The sequence below is a fragment of the Anopheles funestus genome, chromosome 3RL, assembly GCF_943734845.2.
Source record: "Anopheles funestus chromosome 3RL, idAnoFuneDA-416_04, whole genome shotgun sequence".
In the NCBI taxonomy this organism is placed as follows: domain Eukaryota; kingdom Metazoa; phylum Arthropoda; class Insecta; order Diptera; family Culicidae; genus Anopheles; species Anopheles funestus.
Window position 1 is genome coordinate 3,337,035 of NC_064599.1, and position 19,093 is coordinate 3,356,127.

The window sequence follows — 19,093 nt, forward strand, 5'->3', positions numbered from 1 at the left end:
TTTCTAACGGGTTTCCCCGCCTTTTGGGATGAGGAAGTAGAAAAGGGTTTCGCATGGGATGGAAACGTGACTTTGAAGAATTGCACCCAATGTGCGACGGAGGCGTAACGACACGTGTCGGGCAACTCTCGATCACCTGCCGGTTTCCAGCTTTAAACAGAAAAAAAACCCGATACGTTGTTCGGTGTTTGGTATCCGGTAATCTTAGTTTTATTGCTAGTATATAACAAGTAAATTACAACCTATCCGATTCCTTCTCGGTGGAAAGGAAATAGAATTCAAGCTTCCTCTCTCTCGCGCGCGCCCTTACTTAATCTTTCCCTCCGTGCTGTTGCGGTTGCGGGCAGGGGGCGCCAAGAGCGCCATTGAATTATGCAACATTCTAGCACGAACGGAAACATCGGAACCGGTTTTAATGGGAAAAGGGGGAAGCAAGTGTGTGAGGTGTCGAGGGTGGTCGAGGGCGATAAGTAGGTGGGTTATAATATTCTCACCACTAATCTGGAGAACCGAAACGAAAAGGGGATGCGTTTGGGTGTGTGTGTGTATGGGTTGGAAAATAGTAACATTCCTTCTCTTTGCTTCTTCCGGTTTACCTACTCGTCGGGATGTCTTCCCGCTATTCGCGATACGCCAGTATACGGTGGTCCCTGTTTTGGTTTGTTTGTATTCGCTTCCGAGATTTTCCGGTCGTATCTGTGTGTGTGTGGTTCGTACCATCGCAACCGTCTGCTCGCTGTAACAAGGCTGAAAAGAGGAAGCCATCGTCTACCCGCCCTAGACCAGATCGTAATCGATCCGCGCACCCATTCGCCGCAGTGCAATAATCGTATTGACCGCCTTGATCCAGCGCTTCTTGATAACATAGCGTTTCAACTTTGTTTTTGTCACGGATAGCTCGGTGGTGCTCTGAGCTGTCGTTTCTGCGAGCCACGGATGCCGCAGGGCTTTCCGCGCCGTTAGCCGCTGTTCGCCGTCCCGCACCAGCAGCTTCCGGACGAAATCCTTCGCACTTTCCGACACCGCGTCGAACGATTTGTAGTCGAACGTGTACGTACCCTGGAGGACATTGTTCATCGTTGCCTGATCGTCGCCGCCAACGAACGGTGACAGCCCGGACAGTCTGTCCCGGTTTTTGGTGTGGTGATGCGGGTTGTGGATGTTTGAGCATGGAAGGAGCATGTTTGATGGCATGATGAGCACAGCGCGAGGCGTAAATATACGTGATAGATGGAACAACGGAAAGATAACCGAGAGTTCATGGAAAAGAAAAATAAAGAGAGTATAAAGAAGAGAAGAAAAAAAAAGAAAAAAAAATGCATAACAAAAGCGAATGGTAGAGAGAGAGAGAGAGATAAATCGTTTGATCGTGTGCATTATATGGAGGATTTTAATTAATTTTTTTTTTCAATGATATATGACATAATACACTTTTGTTTCGCTAGGTGAAAATTTGCATGATTTATGTACAAGCAAGATAAAGTTGATTTATCTCACATTGATTTACTATTAGTAAAACGGAAATTGTTTCACAAATGAGTGACTCATTGATACGTTTAATTCCACAATTATAAAAATTATTGGCTTGCAATTAATCAACACTGTGCTGTGGAAATCCTCCATATAATGCAACGCAATGATAAGTAACATAAACCTACTCGTGTTAATCGGTTAGTGTAGTTGCATAGCAAGCTGTCTTAACGTTAGATCGAGTACGATAAACGATTAGCATTAGCACGCCCGCAGGTGTAATAAATGCGCCTGTGGCATCTGTTGGCATTCCGGATGGATTTTCCCGTTCGGATGCCGATTAGATGTCGGTTTGAGGTGTATATGAATTTTAATTGCCATTCCCAGCCCCGATAAAAGGGAATTTCCTGCACGTGGTGATCGTGTGTTTGGCGGGTGATTTTATGTTGCGTCCCCAACCCACTGCTCAACGTGCCACCGGGAGAGACGGTGCCATTTTTCCTGCACGAGACCAGAACGATAAAACATTCCAACTCGTCACGGGATTTTGGAAAAATCATTCCAACAACCATGGGGATGTTTCTTTTTTATGCTAATTTTCACCCCATTGCAGGTGAGTTATGTCATGATGCACAATAGTGAATGAAACTGCAATGAAGGGGGCATGAGGATTGATTTGTATGCAACGGGGCATGTTAATGAGATCGTTGCCACAGAACAGTGGGTTGAAGAAACTCGACAGGTAGTCGGGGAATCACACTGCGTAATAAGTGTAGTAATGTATAAATAATGTATGGAATTAACCGCCTGGATTTGTACAGTGATGAGTGGTTAAATCTTTATTTGCTCTTATTGATTTGCAAGATGAAGGGGTCTCTTCATTATTTTTCTATTTTTTTTTCACTGGGATTTTTTTTGGATACTGAAAATGTTAATTCAAAATTACTAGTTTCTTTACAATTAATCCTTTTTGTTTGAAAACGACTCAAAAATTGAATAAATGAAGATGCAGTTGTGGATTAGCGTTGTCAGCTTATAATAATAAGACATTATAGTAACATAAATCCATCTTATATCCATGTTTGATGAGTGTTTCAAAGTGAGTTGAAAATATGGATAAGTAAACCATAAACGATGCATGATCAGCTTAGGGAGAAAATTATTCTAAATTCCAAAAACCATCTCAACATTTCTCCCAACAGCCCAACCTTATGCACCCCGTTGATGGTTCACCAAAAGGCAAATTGCAAAACCCCGACTTAACACTACCGACGGGCTCCGTCCATCGATTACCAGTAATAAAAACCAAATCAAAACAGTATGTTACCAAGAACACTTCTAGTTCAGTTCTAGTAGAAATTGAAAAAATTAAAAAAAAACAGCCTCTTTGCACGCAATCGAACGGCAAATTTAATCCAGTGCTGGTCAATACGTATTCAATTAGACGAGAGTAAAAGGAGTGCATTTACAAAGGTAAAGTTGTACTTTTTGTTTTTCTACATAATTACAACTACAGAAGAAAAGGGAAGAAAAACCGATTAAATGGGCTCCAATTGTTTGCATAAATTGTTTAGAATAATGTGGGTAAAAAAGGTTTATAAAACGTAATAAACAATTAAACAAACAACTTAAAATGATAACAAAACCAAGTAATCAAGAACATGAGCGAATACAATGTAGAACAAAAAGATAACAAAACAAAGGACTACTTGAAATTGAAAAGATTAAATTAATTTTAACAAACTAAAAAAACGAAGTAAAACAGAAGAGAAACAAAAATGGAAGAAACAATCAAACCGATTGATGAGCTAAATATGAACACCGCCTACTAATAGCGAACATGAGTAGTACGAAGTAAAGTCGGAAGAACTTCGTTTCAAGTTCGAAGCAGAATGGTAAACCCTGTCGTGTGAGGGTAATCGATGTCGATGGCCAGACAGAGATGGGATACGATAGGAAATGGAATGGAAAATTTGTGAATGAATCAAGCAATTTCCGGTGTGAAGAAACAAAAAAAAAACAACCAAACGCTCAAACCTGCATCGTTCGCACAGCGTGTAAGAGGCAAAGCGTATGATCGTGTGATCGGTGAACAGTGCCGCACCTCTCTTTACTGGTCTGGAGTACGGTGCCGCGTCATGCTTGTTCGTGCGGTTCTAATTAGTAGCTCAATTACACCGTTCGTGTGCAGAAGTGTTGCGACCGTAATGATTTGCGGTCGGTCCTTCCGAATCGGGGGAAAGCAGTTAGGGCGGTTAGGGCGCAGTATGGATGCATCCAAATTCAACAGCGCAGCGCGATGGACGCGGAAGCGACTAAGGCGTAAACGCAACGGAGCAGCAAACGGATCCTGGCGCGTGTCGAAAGGTAGTACTCACAGTACGTAGCAGATCACACCCAGGCTCCACATGTCGGTGTAGAAGTAAATTTCATCGAAATTGAGCACCTCCGGTGCAGCGAACTCAGCCGTGCCGAACATCACCTGCAGCTTTTTGCCCGGATCGTAGCGTCGCGCAAACCCGAAGTCGATGATCTTGATCCGGTTGCCCGTCTTTGTGAGGCAGAGAATGTTTTCTGGCTATCGGGGGGACGAGAGGACCGGTAGCAGCGCGATGCAAAAATGTGGAAGGAAAGTGAATGTTCTGCCGTGGGGTGGATTGGATTGTGGGGTGCGCTGTTTGACTCACCTTCATGTCTAGGTGGATGATGCTCCGGCTGTGAATGTACTCCATGCCCTCGCAGATCTGCCGCATGAAGACGGCGCACGCTTTCTCCGTCAGCACGAAATCGTCGTCAATGACGCGCTCGAACAACTCGCCACCTTGAATGCTGCAAAAGAGAAAAAAAGGGAACCCCGCCCCCGGTTTCGGGGGAAGAATACAGCTAGAGACCGAGATCGCGTCACGTTAAGTGCGAAGGTCATCATCGGAATGGGTGAGTCGTAATAGCGCATAGCACAGGCGTTCATAGTGTTAACAACGTTGGTTGGCTCTTTTTTCATCTCACAATTCCTGTTTGTAGGACTCATCACACACACGAAGGACGAAACAGGGCGAAGCATACTTACAGCTCGAGGATGACGTAGAATTTGTTCTCGTAGTCGAACGCATCGTACAGCTGGATCAGTCGCGGATGGTGCAGGCAGCTCATGATGTCGATCTCGCGCACCATGTCACCGCGATCCTTCTTCTTCTTGTACGGTACAATTTTGGCTGCCAGCTCCAGTCCGCTCACCTTTTCCCGGCAGTGAAATACGGTGCCGAAGGTACCCCGGCCCAGTTCGGGTAATATCTCGAACTGCTGTTTCGGGTCGACGTCCAGCTTGAGCTGTACCTCCCGAAACGCGAACGCCGGTGCAAGGTCTGGAGGGGGATAAAAACGGGAGAAGAGAATGTGCGATTTGTTTAGCGTTTTTCGTTTTCATCATTCATCCAATGGCGCATGGCGACGATGCAACCTTGGGCCTGGACAAGCTGACTGAACATCATCTGAAGGGTTTTGCGTGTTCGGATTGGTTTGTTTACTTAGAAAACACGCCGTTAAATGTCTGCTTTCTTCTGCGGACTCTTTGTCTAGGTGAGTCTAACCCAAGAGAGACGGTTCTCTAGATGTTGGAGTTTAATCCGTATGAATTTTCTTGGTTTTTTTAGAGGATGTCTATACGAAAGAACTATACGAAAGCTGATATTCAAATATTGGTAAAGTAGAATATGTTCACCAGGATATCTGACACAATTTATCAAACTAAATTAGACAAAACATTCATAAATGAAAATTCAAGAGTTCCTTGTTCAAGTTGGTCACACCTTTTTAACAAGATCAACTTCTTTATTTCTTGAACTTGGTTACACCTCTTTAACAAAATCCAATTCTTGAATATATCAGGTCGAAAAATACACTCTTAAAAGTACATCTCAGCAGTTGGAGTAGCACTAGAGAATAAGTTGAGTAACTTTACCGTATAACGTGGCACACATGGCTCCTCAAAAAGTTTGGCTCAATGTTAGTACACGAAATGACACTTTATACAACTGCAATTAAGTGGAACATCTGGAACTTTTCTGATTTATTTTCGTAACTTTGCAACTGATCACTTATTGATTTGTGTTCAATACAATTTTCACTTAAATAAACTTTGCACAAAAGTTATTAATCTTTCACATAAACTCACACTCCAAAATGAACTTAATATTTTGAGCGCAAATAGGGATTTTCCTTCCACTTTATTCACAACGCAATTTTGCCCAAGATCACTATACCAACGTCCAATGCTAGAAAGTGTTCCATGCTGTTCCTTTGGCGTTCCACAACCGACTGAAATCCCGAAGCACTGCAGTTCGGATCGTACCGTACATCGAATCGCTTAATTGGACGTATTCGGATTAAGATCCAACGGCGGACACGACCACGATCGCGTTGAATATTTCGTCCTTTGGCCTCCGCCATTGACCGTGGCCACAGCTCGTTGTTCGCGGTTTGGCGTACACGTTCCGATGATGGTGATGCGTAGTGACATGAGGTTTTGCCTCCAAACGTGAAACAGTGACAGCAGTAGGAAGCACGCACCAACCTTTACTTGATCGTCCGGCGGGTGAAACGTTTGTGAAAATGGTTCAGACATTTATGTCGCTTTCCCACCCAGCTCTGGTTGACCATGACGTGAAGGAACATCCTCCACCGACACCACACGGAATGGCTCAAACAATACGGAGCTACAGGTAACAACCGAAACAACCTGCGACGAGGGACACGCTTTTCATTCGAGCGTGATGCCGGGCGTTTTCTTTTTTTCTACCGCAACTGTCTCCAAAAACATAAAAGAACGCGCAGTCGCCCAACATTGTGTCACCTTCCTCGCGAGGGATTCAATAAATCAAATCAATTAGGGAATTAAATGGAGGTGGCCACAGCGTGACGGTTGCTGTTCTCTGAGGGTGTTTTTAAATCTACCGTGACCGTTCTCGACTGACTAATTGCCGGTTTTTTGTAGAATGAAAAGCATAATGCTGGGACGCTGTTTATTGCTTGAGATGCACGTTTTTGCAAAATCGCATTGCATATGCGCGCCAGCTGTCTGGCTCTGAGATGCAAATGTACTTCCATCAGAAGTAAAATGTTTTATTTTTGTTACTACAGATGGTTGTGCTGTTTTGAGTATGGCAAAATTATTTGATCTTCATGCGGAGCAACGGTTTTAATACTTTTGGGGTAATTAAATTTCCCCAAATCACTTTCATTGCCACATTTTTCAACATATTGAAACACTTTTTTATTATTTGTTGTTTAATCTACTTAACACCTACCGTCTATTTAGTTATTTTCATGAGAATTATAAATTATAATTTTATTTATATTAATTTTATATTTAACAGAGACGAACATTTTGAATACAATTTAATGTGCCTAGCTCGTCTTAACATTATTATGTATATTTTTTTATAAGTAAACGTACTTTTGAAGTGGATGTAGTTATAATTTTACTTTCATCATCATCACAATCAATTAAATGTGAATTTTATGTCCAAAACAAACAATCTCAATTTCACAACAAATCCCACAGTAAACCCATTGAACGAGAGTGTTCAGGAGGTGTGGTTGTAAGTAATAATATTGTTTTACTTCAACAATACTACACAAACAAGTAACGATCGTGCATCCGGTCAATTTGATGGAAGCCGTTCATTCCATTTGGTCGCTCGTGTTTTTGGTTGATTTTGTCTCAGCTGTTCCGCACACTTTACGGCACCACGAGAAGACGCGCCATTTGCGAATAAGCCAAAAACCGCCCACATAGAAAACACCAAACTTTGGTGCCGTATTTTGCACTGTGCCAGATGTAAATAAACGTTAAATTATTGTTCTAAAGCAGCGACGCACAACGGCTGTCCTGTTCCTGTTTTTACAGCCACAAATGTGTGTAACAGTGTGATTGTTGACGATTTTCGGGTCGGCATGTGTTACCCCCTCACTAAACGCTTAGCAATTGTCGCATTTGCGAACGCGATTCAGAAAATTTTTGCGAAACTTCATATAAAAAATTATAGCCTTACCATTTTTTTGAGCAATTTTGCAAAATTTATAAATTTGCTATATTTTAATGCAAACATGTTGCAATAAGTTTCTTTTCACTCAAATAATGCTTTAAATTAAATAAAGAATAAAAAATCAGAAAAAAATGTACAAAAAATTTTCAACTCGAAAATTTCATAAGGCTTACCCCTTACGATTTTTTTGAGAAAATTTGCAAAAAAAATTAAATTGATTTATTTTAATGACAATTGGTTCAAATAAGTTTCTTTTCACTCAAATAATGCTTTAAGTTAAAAAAAGAATAAAAAATACCAAAAAAAATTAAAAAAATTGAAATTGAAAATTTCATAAGGCTTTAAATAAGAAAAGAATAAAAATTAATAAAAAAAAATTATAATCGACGCGGTGGGCACAAAAGTCTTCGTTCACCTATTTATCTTGTTAAAAATTTATTCTGGCTACCGGAATAATTATGACAAGCGTTCGCAAACGCGACAATTGCTAAGCATGTAGTGACGGGATGTAGTTATCGGTGCACGAATATGGTGTGAGTAGTGAACGTACATACAACATGTATAACCACATAAAAATAGACCCAACGGGACGGTGACACGCGTGGATTTGAATTCGGGTGAATTTTATCCAATCGCGCACAGAATTCCCATTGAACGCAAATTTGTTGTGTCGGTTTTGCTAAACAATCTTTGCCAAACGGGATGTGGATTGTGATTGTGAAGGAAATCGGTTGGGTAAATAAAGCAAACAAGGAAGTGTGAATGTTTGGAACGAAACTTAAGACAACGCCACCGAACGGTTTCGCGATCGAGAGTTTCAAGAGCAACAAGAGTTTTAACATTGTTCGGTGGAGTTTCTTATGAGAAGGAAATATGGTTCGATTTTTAAAGATCAAATTACAACCAAATTTACTTCCATTCGTACTTCAGTTGTACGCCACATCTACAACAGTTCCTACAAGAAACGAAACAAACCTACATTGTCTTGTCACGAGCACATGTAGAGAGAACTCTTCCCGCTTATGCGCTTAACGATCACAGCTAAAACAGTGAAGCGTACGCTGCAGAGTGGTTGGTAGAATCTATTTTCAGCATTGACCACCACCGAGCAGCGATTGTCCGTTTTTTCAACGATATGGTCTACGTACCACGCACCACCGAACAGCTGTGCTGAGGTTTGGTGATAAAAATCCCGGATCACAAATCTCAATGGCTCTATATTTCTTAGTGTTGTTCAACACCAAATTGAAGAGAGAGAGAGAGAGGGAAAAAAGAAGGTTTTGGAATGTGCCTCCAGAGTTCGAAACTTTAATGGCACGTCACATAAAAATTAGTATCTGTTTTCGGGTGTACATTTTAATTTTGTACCGTTTGCTATTTTTTTTGCGCCAAGCTGCTCCCCCAAAAACCGTGAAAGGAAGTATCAATTTTAAGCGTTCAACCATGGTGGACAGTCGGCAGCACACATCTGGTCGGGTTGGCATTCCAACACATCTGGAAGATATAGTCGAAACCGGTGACAAAAATCATCGCTCGTTCACGACTGTAATGGTGTGTTTTATGTTTTCGCTTTACTACCCCGAATTGCGATCGTTTCGGGTGATCATTTCGGTGGGAGAATGGTGTGTAAAAGGGGGGGTGAAAAAAGCCCCTAAAAAAACCCCACAGCCAAACAGGAAATGTTCTTGTCAAATGCTCGATCGGTTGGCAGCAGCAATAATAAAAAAGGGTAGTTACGTGCAAGCGTCTTGGAATGAAAACGTGCCGTTTGGCACTAATTCACGGTCTGCAAGATGCACCGTACGGTACATGTGATGTCAGTCAAAGCCAAGAAAATGTATTTAGGAAAAAAATTAAAACACTTTTTGGGTCATTATTTAAGCAAAAAGGGACGATGCACTTTTATTTCTTATTTTTTCTGCAGAGGGACAAAAAATCAAGTGCAAGGCAAATGTTCATTGTTCGAGTGAAGGGAGGGAAGAACGAGCAAGAAAGCGAGCAACATCTTTGTATGTATGTGTGTGTGTATGTGTACCAGTCAGGCAAGTCATTGGTGCTGTTTCTGACGAACGATTGTTCAGGAACAATTGTTCGTTGTGTAAAATCGTTCATGAATGAACTGGTTACCCCTCGTTTCAATTCATTTTAATTCATTATAAGTTCATTTCAGTAGTCATTAGTTCATTTTAGTCATTCACAAAAGCCAACCCAAACCACCCACATTCATTTTTCCCGTGTTTCGTTTTCAGCAATGGTAACCTGATGGTTTTCAAAATACAAACTGTTCTACTAGAACAAAAACGATGGCATTATTTAAAGTGTACTTTTCGATAGATTTCATTTACCGTGTAACATCTACAGTTACTCGTTGAGCAACTGCAACGAATCGAACGATCGTTCGTAGGTGTAGTTTTCTTTGTGGAAATGCGGTTCGTAGCTCGTGTTCCTTTTAAATTGAAGCCTTTAAGTACCAGAATGTTATTCTATGGTTTTTATGTATATTTCTTTTTGTTTTTCAAATATCATTTTAAAATACATTTTTATATGTACATGAAAAGTTTTGTGAATAATATAAAACCGTAAGGATTTATTCTAATCATTCGGACCAGACGGTGAAAAAAATTGAGATAAACCAAACCTGTTTAACATCTCAAGCATCTTCTTAGTTTGCGTACCGCTAAATCCGCGCCTGACCAGTACCAATTCGTTTGGGAGCACGCGGCCGCTTAGTCCGCCTTTAGGAAAATCCGCCTCTGCGAAGTTGGCATTTTTTCGAAGAAAGTAAAACAAAACATTGGTCTTGGGTCCAAGGTCACCAGGATGTTTTGCACCTTATGTGTGGAAGGTCAATGGAAAAGAAGCACAATGATGAGAATGCTCCAACCGAGATGGAGCTATGGCGTTGATACGTCCACCTACAAAGTTTGGGATAATGGTTTGGAAGACGACGACAGATTGGCCAGAGTTTAGAAGGTTTTGGCAAGCCTACAAATAAGGCAACATTTCATTGACGACCCTTACGTAGGACTTGCGATCCTGCTACGGGTAAATAAAGTCAAGGAAAGACAGTAATGGCAGGACAAGAACTTTTGAGGTTTTAGTACGTAGTACGTAGTACTCTGGAAATAAATACTAGTATTTTCAATGATTTCCTTTCATATCAGATTTTACCTTTACTTATAGATGATTACGCCACAATTGAAGCAGTTTACATCCCAAATCTATCTATTTTATCCCTCGGTTAATTATCTTTGTACACGTTGTGGGGACTATACAAGGTTATTTTTCAGCTTTATGGAAAAATACGGAAAGTACACGTGCTATTAAAAAAATATCAGAACCCAAGATTAGTAAGAATTTGTATCCAGCGAAAAACTACGATAGCGTAAGGTTAAAAATTTGAAAAAATCATTCAAAAATTATTTTTTTTATTCTCTCCAATTTTGTTGAACATCACTTTTATCTACCTCTTCAACTTTTTCGGCTACTCTCAAAAAACTAGGTGTTGCAGACTGTACGAATAACATAAACCGTCACATTGAGGAAAATTTGAAAATGTGATATACATATCACAGTCGTCGATGATACGATGATAGATTCACTACAAACTATCGTTTCTGAACAATCGTTCGTCAGAAACAGCACCATTTACTCTTTATGATGTGACTCTTACCCCCTTCTGGGATGGGAGACGATAATTAGTCGTAAAATTTGACTCCATCTGTGCGCATCTCGCCACACGGTCACGGACGGAGTGAAACATTATTTTCCAACACACGGCAAGGCAGTGTTTGGCTGTTGCCAATTTTTGTTGACGTACTGTTTATTCATAACATAAACAAAATGGTGTAACGGGGCGGGAGTAAAGGAATGGAAATAAAATGTATTTATTTTGTGTATTAAAAATATGTAAAAAATAACTTAACCGATCAAGAAGGTTTATTAATGTTGAAACAATTTTTTTTCAACAATTAGTTAAACTTTAAGATATACACAAAACATTTTCTTATATATAAATCTTAGACAAGAAATCAGACAAATACAATTCATTCACACCTGCCTTCTGCTAAAGGGAAATGCATGCCTGTCTTCCCATTGAAAAGTGTCGCATTATTCCCTTTTCGGCGGAATGTAAACGCTGCAAAATCGCAAAATGGCGCAATCGAAATAATTCCACCCCCCCGTGTGTGTCTCCCAAGCATCCCCCCTTCCCGGAGGGTGAAGAAACAAACCCCCGACTCTGTATTACCCATACCAGACAAACGCTCGAGTGTTTGATTTATGTCTCGATGACCTTCACGATTTATAACGCTGCTGTCGCGATCTGTCGCGTCGCGAGGCCATCCATTAGCGAACGTTTTTGCCGGGGGCAGGTGTCGTAGTGGATGTGGTATGTGGAGATCGCAGATCTCAGGAAACAATATGATGATCATATAAAATAACAAAAGGGTTTATAATCGACTCCAAAAGGATTGTTTTGAGCTGAATTGAAAAACCATGCTGTTGGCACATAATTTTTGTAACATTCCTCGGTAAATGTTTAGCCCTTCGTGTCGTTTGGCAAGGACCGATGTTCACCTTTGGTACGGTCGTTGGCTGACGGTGGGTTCGTCCGCTGATCGGTCCCATCTGGCATGATCTGCTTGCGAAAGTGAGGATGAAAAGAGACACCAACACACAATTTACTTCTGCCTCTGTGTATGTGTGTGTTGTCATTTTTCCCCTCACGAATGTGTAATGGTGTGCTGCACCGTACCAAACACCGGGCGTCTCCATCAGAATGTGTTCTGCGGTGTGGCAGGTTGATTTTCCGCTCTGAACCACCTTGACATCCGGTTAGTGTTATACCATGACCTTGTCGTACGCCATAAAGCGTGTCTTCCTCGGGGCACGTTTATGTTGTTTATGTTGAACAACGCTACGGGTCGATGTTTCACCGTGGGACAATCAGGTCTGGGTCCCCCAATGGGAGGGGGGGAGCAAAACACTTTCGCTTTCGTGCCAAAAATCTCGAAACAAGAGTTATTAGCAAATATTTGCTATCTGGCATGATGGGATGCTGGTACCCGATACTGCCTGAATATGCGTCCAACTGCGCCTTGAGCTTTTTTGCGGTGGTTTAAATTGGTTTTTCTTTCCGTTGGTACGCGCGTTATGCAATCAGTTCCGCCCCGACGTCTGTAAACAACGGCATGTGTTTTCAACGCAAAAGCAGTGAAAGGATGCGAGAGTACAGGAGTACGGTTCTTCCATCATTCATTCACACGCCGGTCAAGCGCAGGACGGGGCAGGACCTCGAGCAGCATTAGTGCGCCGCGTGTTGTTGAACTCTCTAGGGCAGCGTTTTAATGGCAAGTGCCTGCCATTGACGCTTAATTGAAGATTTATTCGCATTCTGTGGTTTAATGTGTTCATTTTGATTTTGGCATTTTACACTCATACGTGAATCATTTAGGTAAAGAATATTTTACGGTTGTTTGACATGATGTAAAAAAAGAAGTTTTCAATTCTCATTCTGTAGCATCTTTATTAAATTTTTATTGTAAAAAGACCTTTATCAATAGTTAAAAAAAGTAATAAAAAAAATCAAAAAATATATAAATGATCTTAAAGAACAGAATGATAACAAAAGATTGAAAATTACATCATCACAATAATTTCACGAAACAAAATTAAAAAAGCTTCTCATAAAGCAATTTAAAATAGAAATCACACTGCAACGAGCAAATTGCTTTGTACATCAGCACCATTAGACATTAGCGGAACCTATTTTCGTGTTTCGGTGATTGCAGTTTGCATCTTTATGGTCACTTAATCCCATCTGACGTCTTTGTACTGAGATATAAAATGCATAGCAGATGGGAAAACAAAGAATTTTCTTTTGTCATAAATTTGGGTAAACAATCGTTTAAAGAAAGTGTTATTGTTCGGTCGTGGAGACTCGTAATCACAAAATAAACATTGAGAATAATTTCTAGAAAAAATAGTTTTCTAAAAATAAAATTAATTAAATTAAAATTTGGCATTAAAAGTAATTCTGATTATTTTCTAAAATAATTAAACCCCTTTTCGCGGTGACATTATATCATCCGTGGCGATGTTGGAGATGCGATCCATGCCGTCATACATGACACGATGACGCATATGTATTGGCAGGGCGTCACACACTAACCAGATGTTATCGTCCAACTGTCGGATTTTTGGGAAAATGCGAAAAAAGTGGGCGAATAATTTAGCCCAAAAAAAAAAAAAAACAAACATCCCAAACGCGAACAAAATGGTAGAATCAAGATCAGCACACAACAATGCAGCAACAGCTGTGTGATGGGATGCCAAACGTCTGCCAGCTTCCACTGCCAGACGAAGATTTGCGATTGGAGTTTCGGAGTTCGACGGGTAGGGTTATGAAGAGAGGCACGCAGAGATGCCGTCGAGATGTTTTGCATTCGGCCGAATTTATTTGGTGCGTATCGATGGACCGATCGTCGGGACGGATTGTTTTACCACGAGCCGTTACCACGGATCTGTCTGATCGGATTGGATAGGGTTTTTCGGTATTTTCGTTACCGGCTAATTAGAGCGGGGTGCTGTTTCATTGCGTATTAAAAGACGTTAGTGTTTATCTAATACGTGCAAAAACCTGATGGTTAGTAATTCTAATGATGAAGTTAATCTGGCTAAATACGATTTGCTTTATAAATAAAGCGAAAATTTTGCATTATTTTGAGGGGAAACAAAGTTTAACACAAAGAAAGATTGTAAAACAAACATTTGTTTGTAATGTTTGTCAATTTCAGACAGATCGTTTCCCCCACGTGTCTTTACAGATGACGATGGGAAGATTTTGTTTAGATTTCTTCTTCAATGTTTTTCATCATTGCTGATGGCCTCGATTCTACATACCACCTCGAACATGTAAAACAAATCTCTTCTAATCCCGAAAATCAATTATCAAAGTCCAACGCGACACATTACACCGTCAGCACGCGGCACAGACACATTAAAAGGATCAATCCAACGACCCAACCAAAGGGAAATGCAAGAAACTCCCTTATCTTCAGCCGCATCTTCAGAAACGCTTTATTGTCGCGTTTGAATAGTGGAGTGTCAGTGGCCACTCTCTTCCTGGCGGTTATGCAACATCGCTTACATCGGAACGTGTCCGTATAAGAAAACCAAGTGGAGTAAAGCGTAATACTACCACCAGCAGCATACCCGATACGGGGAAAGGAAACAAACCATCACCAAAAAGCATCGAAGTGTGAGACATTTCAATTCTAATTTTAGTTGACACTATGCCAAAGTACCAGCAGATCCTGGGATGGATGCGACGTGAAGTTGGGTGGAGGAATCAAGCGGAAGTGTGGAATCGTTTTTGGCTCGTAATCGGCCCGATCGAACCGAGCTTGGGACCTCCGCAAAAAAAAAACCGTCGTTTCCGTGTGTTTTTCGTCCGGGAAGGAAACAATTTTCCACCGTAAGCGATCATCCGAATTCGTTCATTATGATGTGTTTGCTAGCGGCCCTAACTATGCACACGATCGTTACGGTGGATTGATTTATTGCTGGCAAACATTTTCATTGACAAATATGCCAAATTATGGGTGAACTAGCAAAAAAAAGAAGGAAAAAGCAAACATCTTCCCCTTCGAGCGCAACAGTCGTCTTGTGTCGGTATCATGATGATCATTTTCATTAGCGTTTGGAGGGAAGGAAATTATTTTTATTCGCCTTGACAGCTTGTAAAATTTGCTGCTGCTGCTGCTGTTGGTTGCATTCTCGTTTCATTATTGGTCAACAACAGAACATGAGTGGACACTTCCTTCTTTGCTGCTGGAAGTAAACAGTTGTTTGCGACAGATCTATGAACTGTGAAAATTTTGATGACACTAGCCGCATGCAAAATGCAAATGTTGCACAAATAAATAACAGCCGGTTATAGCTTTTGCAGAATGTCGGGAATGTGTACCGTTGTGTAAGCAAAAATTGAAATATTTGCAAAAATTTAATGTAATTTTGCCCCTTATTTGTGAAGAAATGAATGAGGGAGTTGCCAGATTAAAGAGGAAAAAAGAAAAAAAACTAATCAGACGGAAGTCCTTTGAGTCCTACAAACATTAAAAACAATATTTAAAAAAATCTTTCAATCTTCTAACTCTATTTTCAATCACTTAGAAGACGTTTTCCAACCGGATTTCTAAGCACTGAAGCTCTTCGCGATCGTACGATTGAAGTGAAGTCTCCGAACATTTTTAAAACCAACGTTCCACAGTTCAAAAGGCGAAGAGCAGAGCAGTAATTTTCACCATAAATTGTAAAAAGATTAAACCGACTGATTTTAACATTCTTCACGCTGAAACGTGCTCCTTTCACTGTAAGCCAGTGAAATTGCAAGTATTCATAATTCAATTTATAATTATCAACACATCTCACACGCGCTTCAGACAGCTCGCAAACGGTCGCACTGTTACCGTCCTAAGATCGTGGTAGTAATTTTTTTCTTCTCTCAAATGAATGAATGACCACCCATTCACAAACCGACTATTACGTGGCGCACGTAAAGCGAAACCAGACGGGGACCGCATCCTTTTACCACCGGTACACGTTTTGGCTTTCATCTGCTGGTGTTGTGATGGAGAGTGAGTGAAGCAAAAAAAAAAAAAAACAAAAAATCCATCATCATTTCTGGACGATTTGTGAGCTTGCGGTTAGTTGTTCCATCACTTCACTCGACTTCGGTCGGACAGTGTGCGCAATTAATCAACTCGCGAACAGCTTCCAACACACGTGAACTCATATCAAATCGCTCAGGCGCAGCGAACCGAGCGGTATGGTTGAATTGAATAATTGCACCACCAGCTGGACATGGAGAGGTTGTTCTTTTTCTCTCTCTTCTTCCCGAGGTTACCATAGTAACAGCGGTTGAAGTCTTTGTGGACCAATAATTCAACATAAAATTACGGCCGTACAGTATGGAGACGCATGGTCGTTTGTAGAATGGCGCGAACGTGAAGCACCTGGAGCGTGTAATGTAAACGCACCTTTTTTGGGGGGGGTGGGTGTAAAAAATGGTAAACTGAGGGGCGTTTTTTATGTGTACGTGAAACGGAATTGTTGGAGCGCGTAAACATTCCACTACGCCACCGTTCACCGTCATCCACTTTCCCCTTCAATTTTCCCAGCAGCGTGATGTGTTGTGATGAATGTTTACGTGCCGCCAAATCTGTCCGTGCGAATATTGCTGCTATTATTCTTGTAGTGGACGATTCCATTTTTTTTTTGGTTTCATTTGTGCCGCTGCGCCTCCATTCACTAACCGGCCATTGGGGCTACGACTCATTGTCGTAGAAAGCAATGGCGTAAAGTCGCACGCCATACTACAGCCGGTATTTGACGTCAAACGGTCACCCTAATTGCGTTTGCTACCATTTCTACCGCGTTTTTTTTAACGAAAGTCAACCTCCGCTCGTACAGGATGGGAAAAACAGGAGATGGAAAAATGGAATGATAAAAAGGACACGAAACGTGCTGGGGTGGCGTGTTTTTGCTTTCACCCCTCGGGTCTGTTTGGCACTGCACGGTTCAAACTCCCCGGTGGCAGGAAAATAAACGAGCTACATTGTTTACCGATCGAGACTGTGGTAACGGCGTCGTAAAGTAAGGTACAGGGCTAAAGATCGGTCTAGGGGTTAGCACCTAGGGGGTTGGTCCAGGGCGGGTGAGCTTTGTGATCGCCGAATCGCACGACTCGGTAATCACGGTAACGCGGAAATGGCCCATTTTGCGAATGGTAATTCGGAGTGAAAATATATATCGACGATCGACGATCGTATAAGGTTGAGTGAGGAAAATGTAGTTTAACGAGAAAGTATTGCCCGAATGCAAATGGTATAATTAAAGTAAAACGCTTTACAATTTGGGTAAGGAAAGAATTGCTTAATTGATGTTTCTCTCTGCAACAAAATAGTTTAGGACTTCGAATAGTTTTTGGATGAGAAAATTTGCATTAAAATACTTTTTTAAAGATTCATTGCCATTGATAAAAATGAACACAGATTTTTTCTTTTCCATTAACAATTCTTTTAGATAATTTGTAAAATTCTGCTTTATGTTGTTTATTTTCTTCATTATATATACAATTTTCCACAAGCTTACCTTTTATTGGATAGTTTTCATCAACTTTATACATGATGTAGCCTTTCGTTGGTAGTCTTAGAGTGTGGACGTTGTCTTTTGTAGAGGAAAAATCACCGGAACACGCCTTAAATTACAGCTTATGTAAGCTGCGGTAATCTTAACAAAGGGTACGATAATCGTTAACACTGTGCGGTACTTTAACACTTAACACCATTGAACTAGAACATAACAGCATCACTAATTTCTTGCTTTCTTTATCTATCACTGCATTAATCGCTCGTTTAAAGCTATTCCCTGTTTACAATGTAGCTTATTTTAAACTATTTCATTCCCATTCGATCACATTACACTTCAATGGAACTTTTCACTCTTATGTCACAATTATTCACGTTGCTTCAATATTTTGATCCTTCTATGCAGCTTTCCTATACGATCGTACTACACTTGACCGCAACGTCCATTTTGTGATTGATCTACTTGAACGGTTTCTGCACTACCCTGCACACATCTGTCCCGTTCAGCGCTGTGACCGAATGCTGCACGATAGTGAGCAGGAAGCGATGGAAAAGCCGCATACGGATCGGTCCAACAGGCCAGATCCAACTCACGGCTTCCTCGAAAAATCGGACGAGTTTCAGCATTAATTTCAGCAAAAGATCGCAACATTACTCTCCGTTACTCACGCTCTCCATACTAGCAAGAGAAAGCATCGTGCTCGTTCTTTTTAAATGTTTCCTTCGACTGTTTCTCTTGTGTGTTTAGGCAAATGTTTTTGAGCAGTTTTGCTTGTTTCGCTGAACCCTACGGCTTGGCAGGTGAAGCGCGTTGGATCGGTATCTCTTGTGTTAATTCAAGAGTTGAATGATTAACCCAGACTTACTGACCTCCAAACATGCAGACGCCGGCCAAGAACAGTAGAGTGTGTTCAACTAATGTGGCCACACAACCCGAATGCCTTGATTGAATGGATCGATAAGTAGTCGAGTTTGATTGTTTAATTAAAATAGAGAAAGTGATTTATAATTAAAATCTTTAGTACAATAAGGGTTTTTTTTAAATAAATAAAATATATGAAATATAACATTTTCATATGGACTTTAGCACGGGAAAAAATTGATAAGCAACCAATTAAATATCTTATTAATAATTTAATTTGGAATTAAGTTTAACAACTAATTTGTATTCAATCACCAAGCAAATAATAAAAGAAAACTAACAAATATCAGAGCAACAAAACATAAAAAAAGGGTTCGCCATCTCTGGCATAGCTAAATGTTTTCTTGTATGCAAGTATTTAGAGCATGTACAACATTTTTAGGCAGGGTTACTTGCTTCACTCTGCTATTGATATTTCTGATTGAAATAGTTTAATAAAACAACTTTTTTTATTTTTATGACACAATGAAAAAATATTCTTGTTAAATTTATTCAAGTATTCACAT

At 40.6% G+C, this 19,093-nt stretch overlaps 2 protein-coding genes across 4 annotated transcripts in view; both read right to left on the bottom strand.

Moving 5' to 3' along the window:
- Positions 1–19,093, bottom strand: part of LOC125771051 (ficolin-2-like) — a 49,501-nt gene that overhangs the window by 19,238 nt on the left and 11,170 nt on the right. The window lies entirely within an intron of this gene.
- Positions 174–18,638, bottom strand: LOC125771052 (myosin light chain kinase 2, skeletal/cardiac muscle-like). Of its 2 annotated transcripts, none has more exons than XM_049441243.1 (5): positions 17,670–18,638; positions 4,538–4,832; positions 4,158–4,299; positions 3,849–4,048; positions 174–1,123 (listed from the first exon to the last, which is right to left on the bottom strand). In XM_049441243.1, exons 1-5 carry the CDS (start codon positions 17,701–17,703, stop codon positions 778–780), a joined length of 1,017 nt encoding a protein of 338 aa, XP_049297200.1. In that variant the 5' UTR covers positions 17,704–18,638; the 3' UTR covers positions 174–777. The 2 variants fall into 2 exon arrangements, with proteins under 2 accessions (XP_049297200.1, XP_049297201.1); XM_049441244.1 differs by lacking the exon at positions 17,670–18,638 and adding an exon at positions 5,429–6,626.

What these genes read in the sequence shown, in the direction of transcription:
- LOC125771052 (XM_049441243.1), bottom strand. Translation starts at nt 17,703, where the DNA reads ATGTATAAAGTTGATGAAAACTATCCAATAAAAG. An exon ending in TCATCCACCTAGACATGAAG is followed by an intron (nt 4,049 to 4,157) that starts GTGAGTCAAACA and finishes TCCCCCCGATAG; the next exon opens with CCAGAAAACATTCTCTGCCT. An exon ending in GGTGTGATCTGCTACGTACT is followed by an intron (nt 1,124 to 3,848) that starts GTGAGTACTACC and finishes AAACCGGGACAG; the next exon opens with ACTGTCCGGGCTGTCACCGT.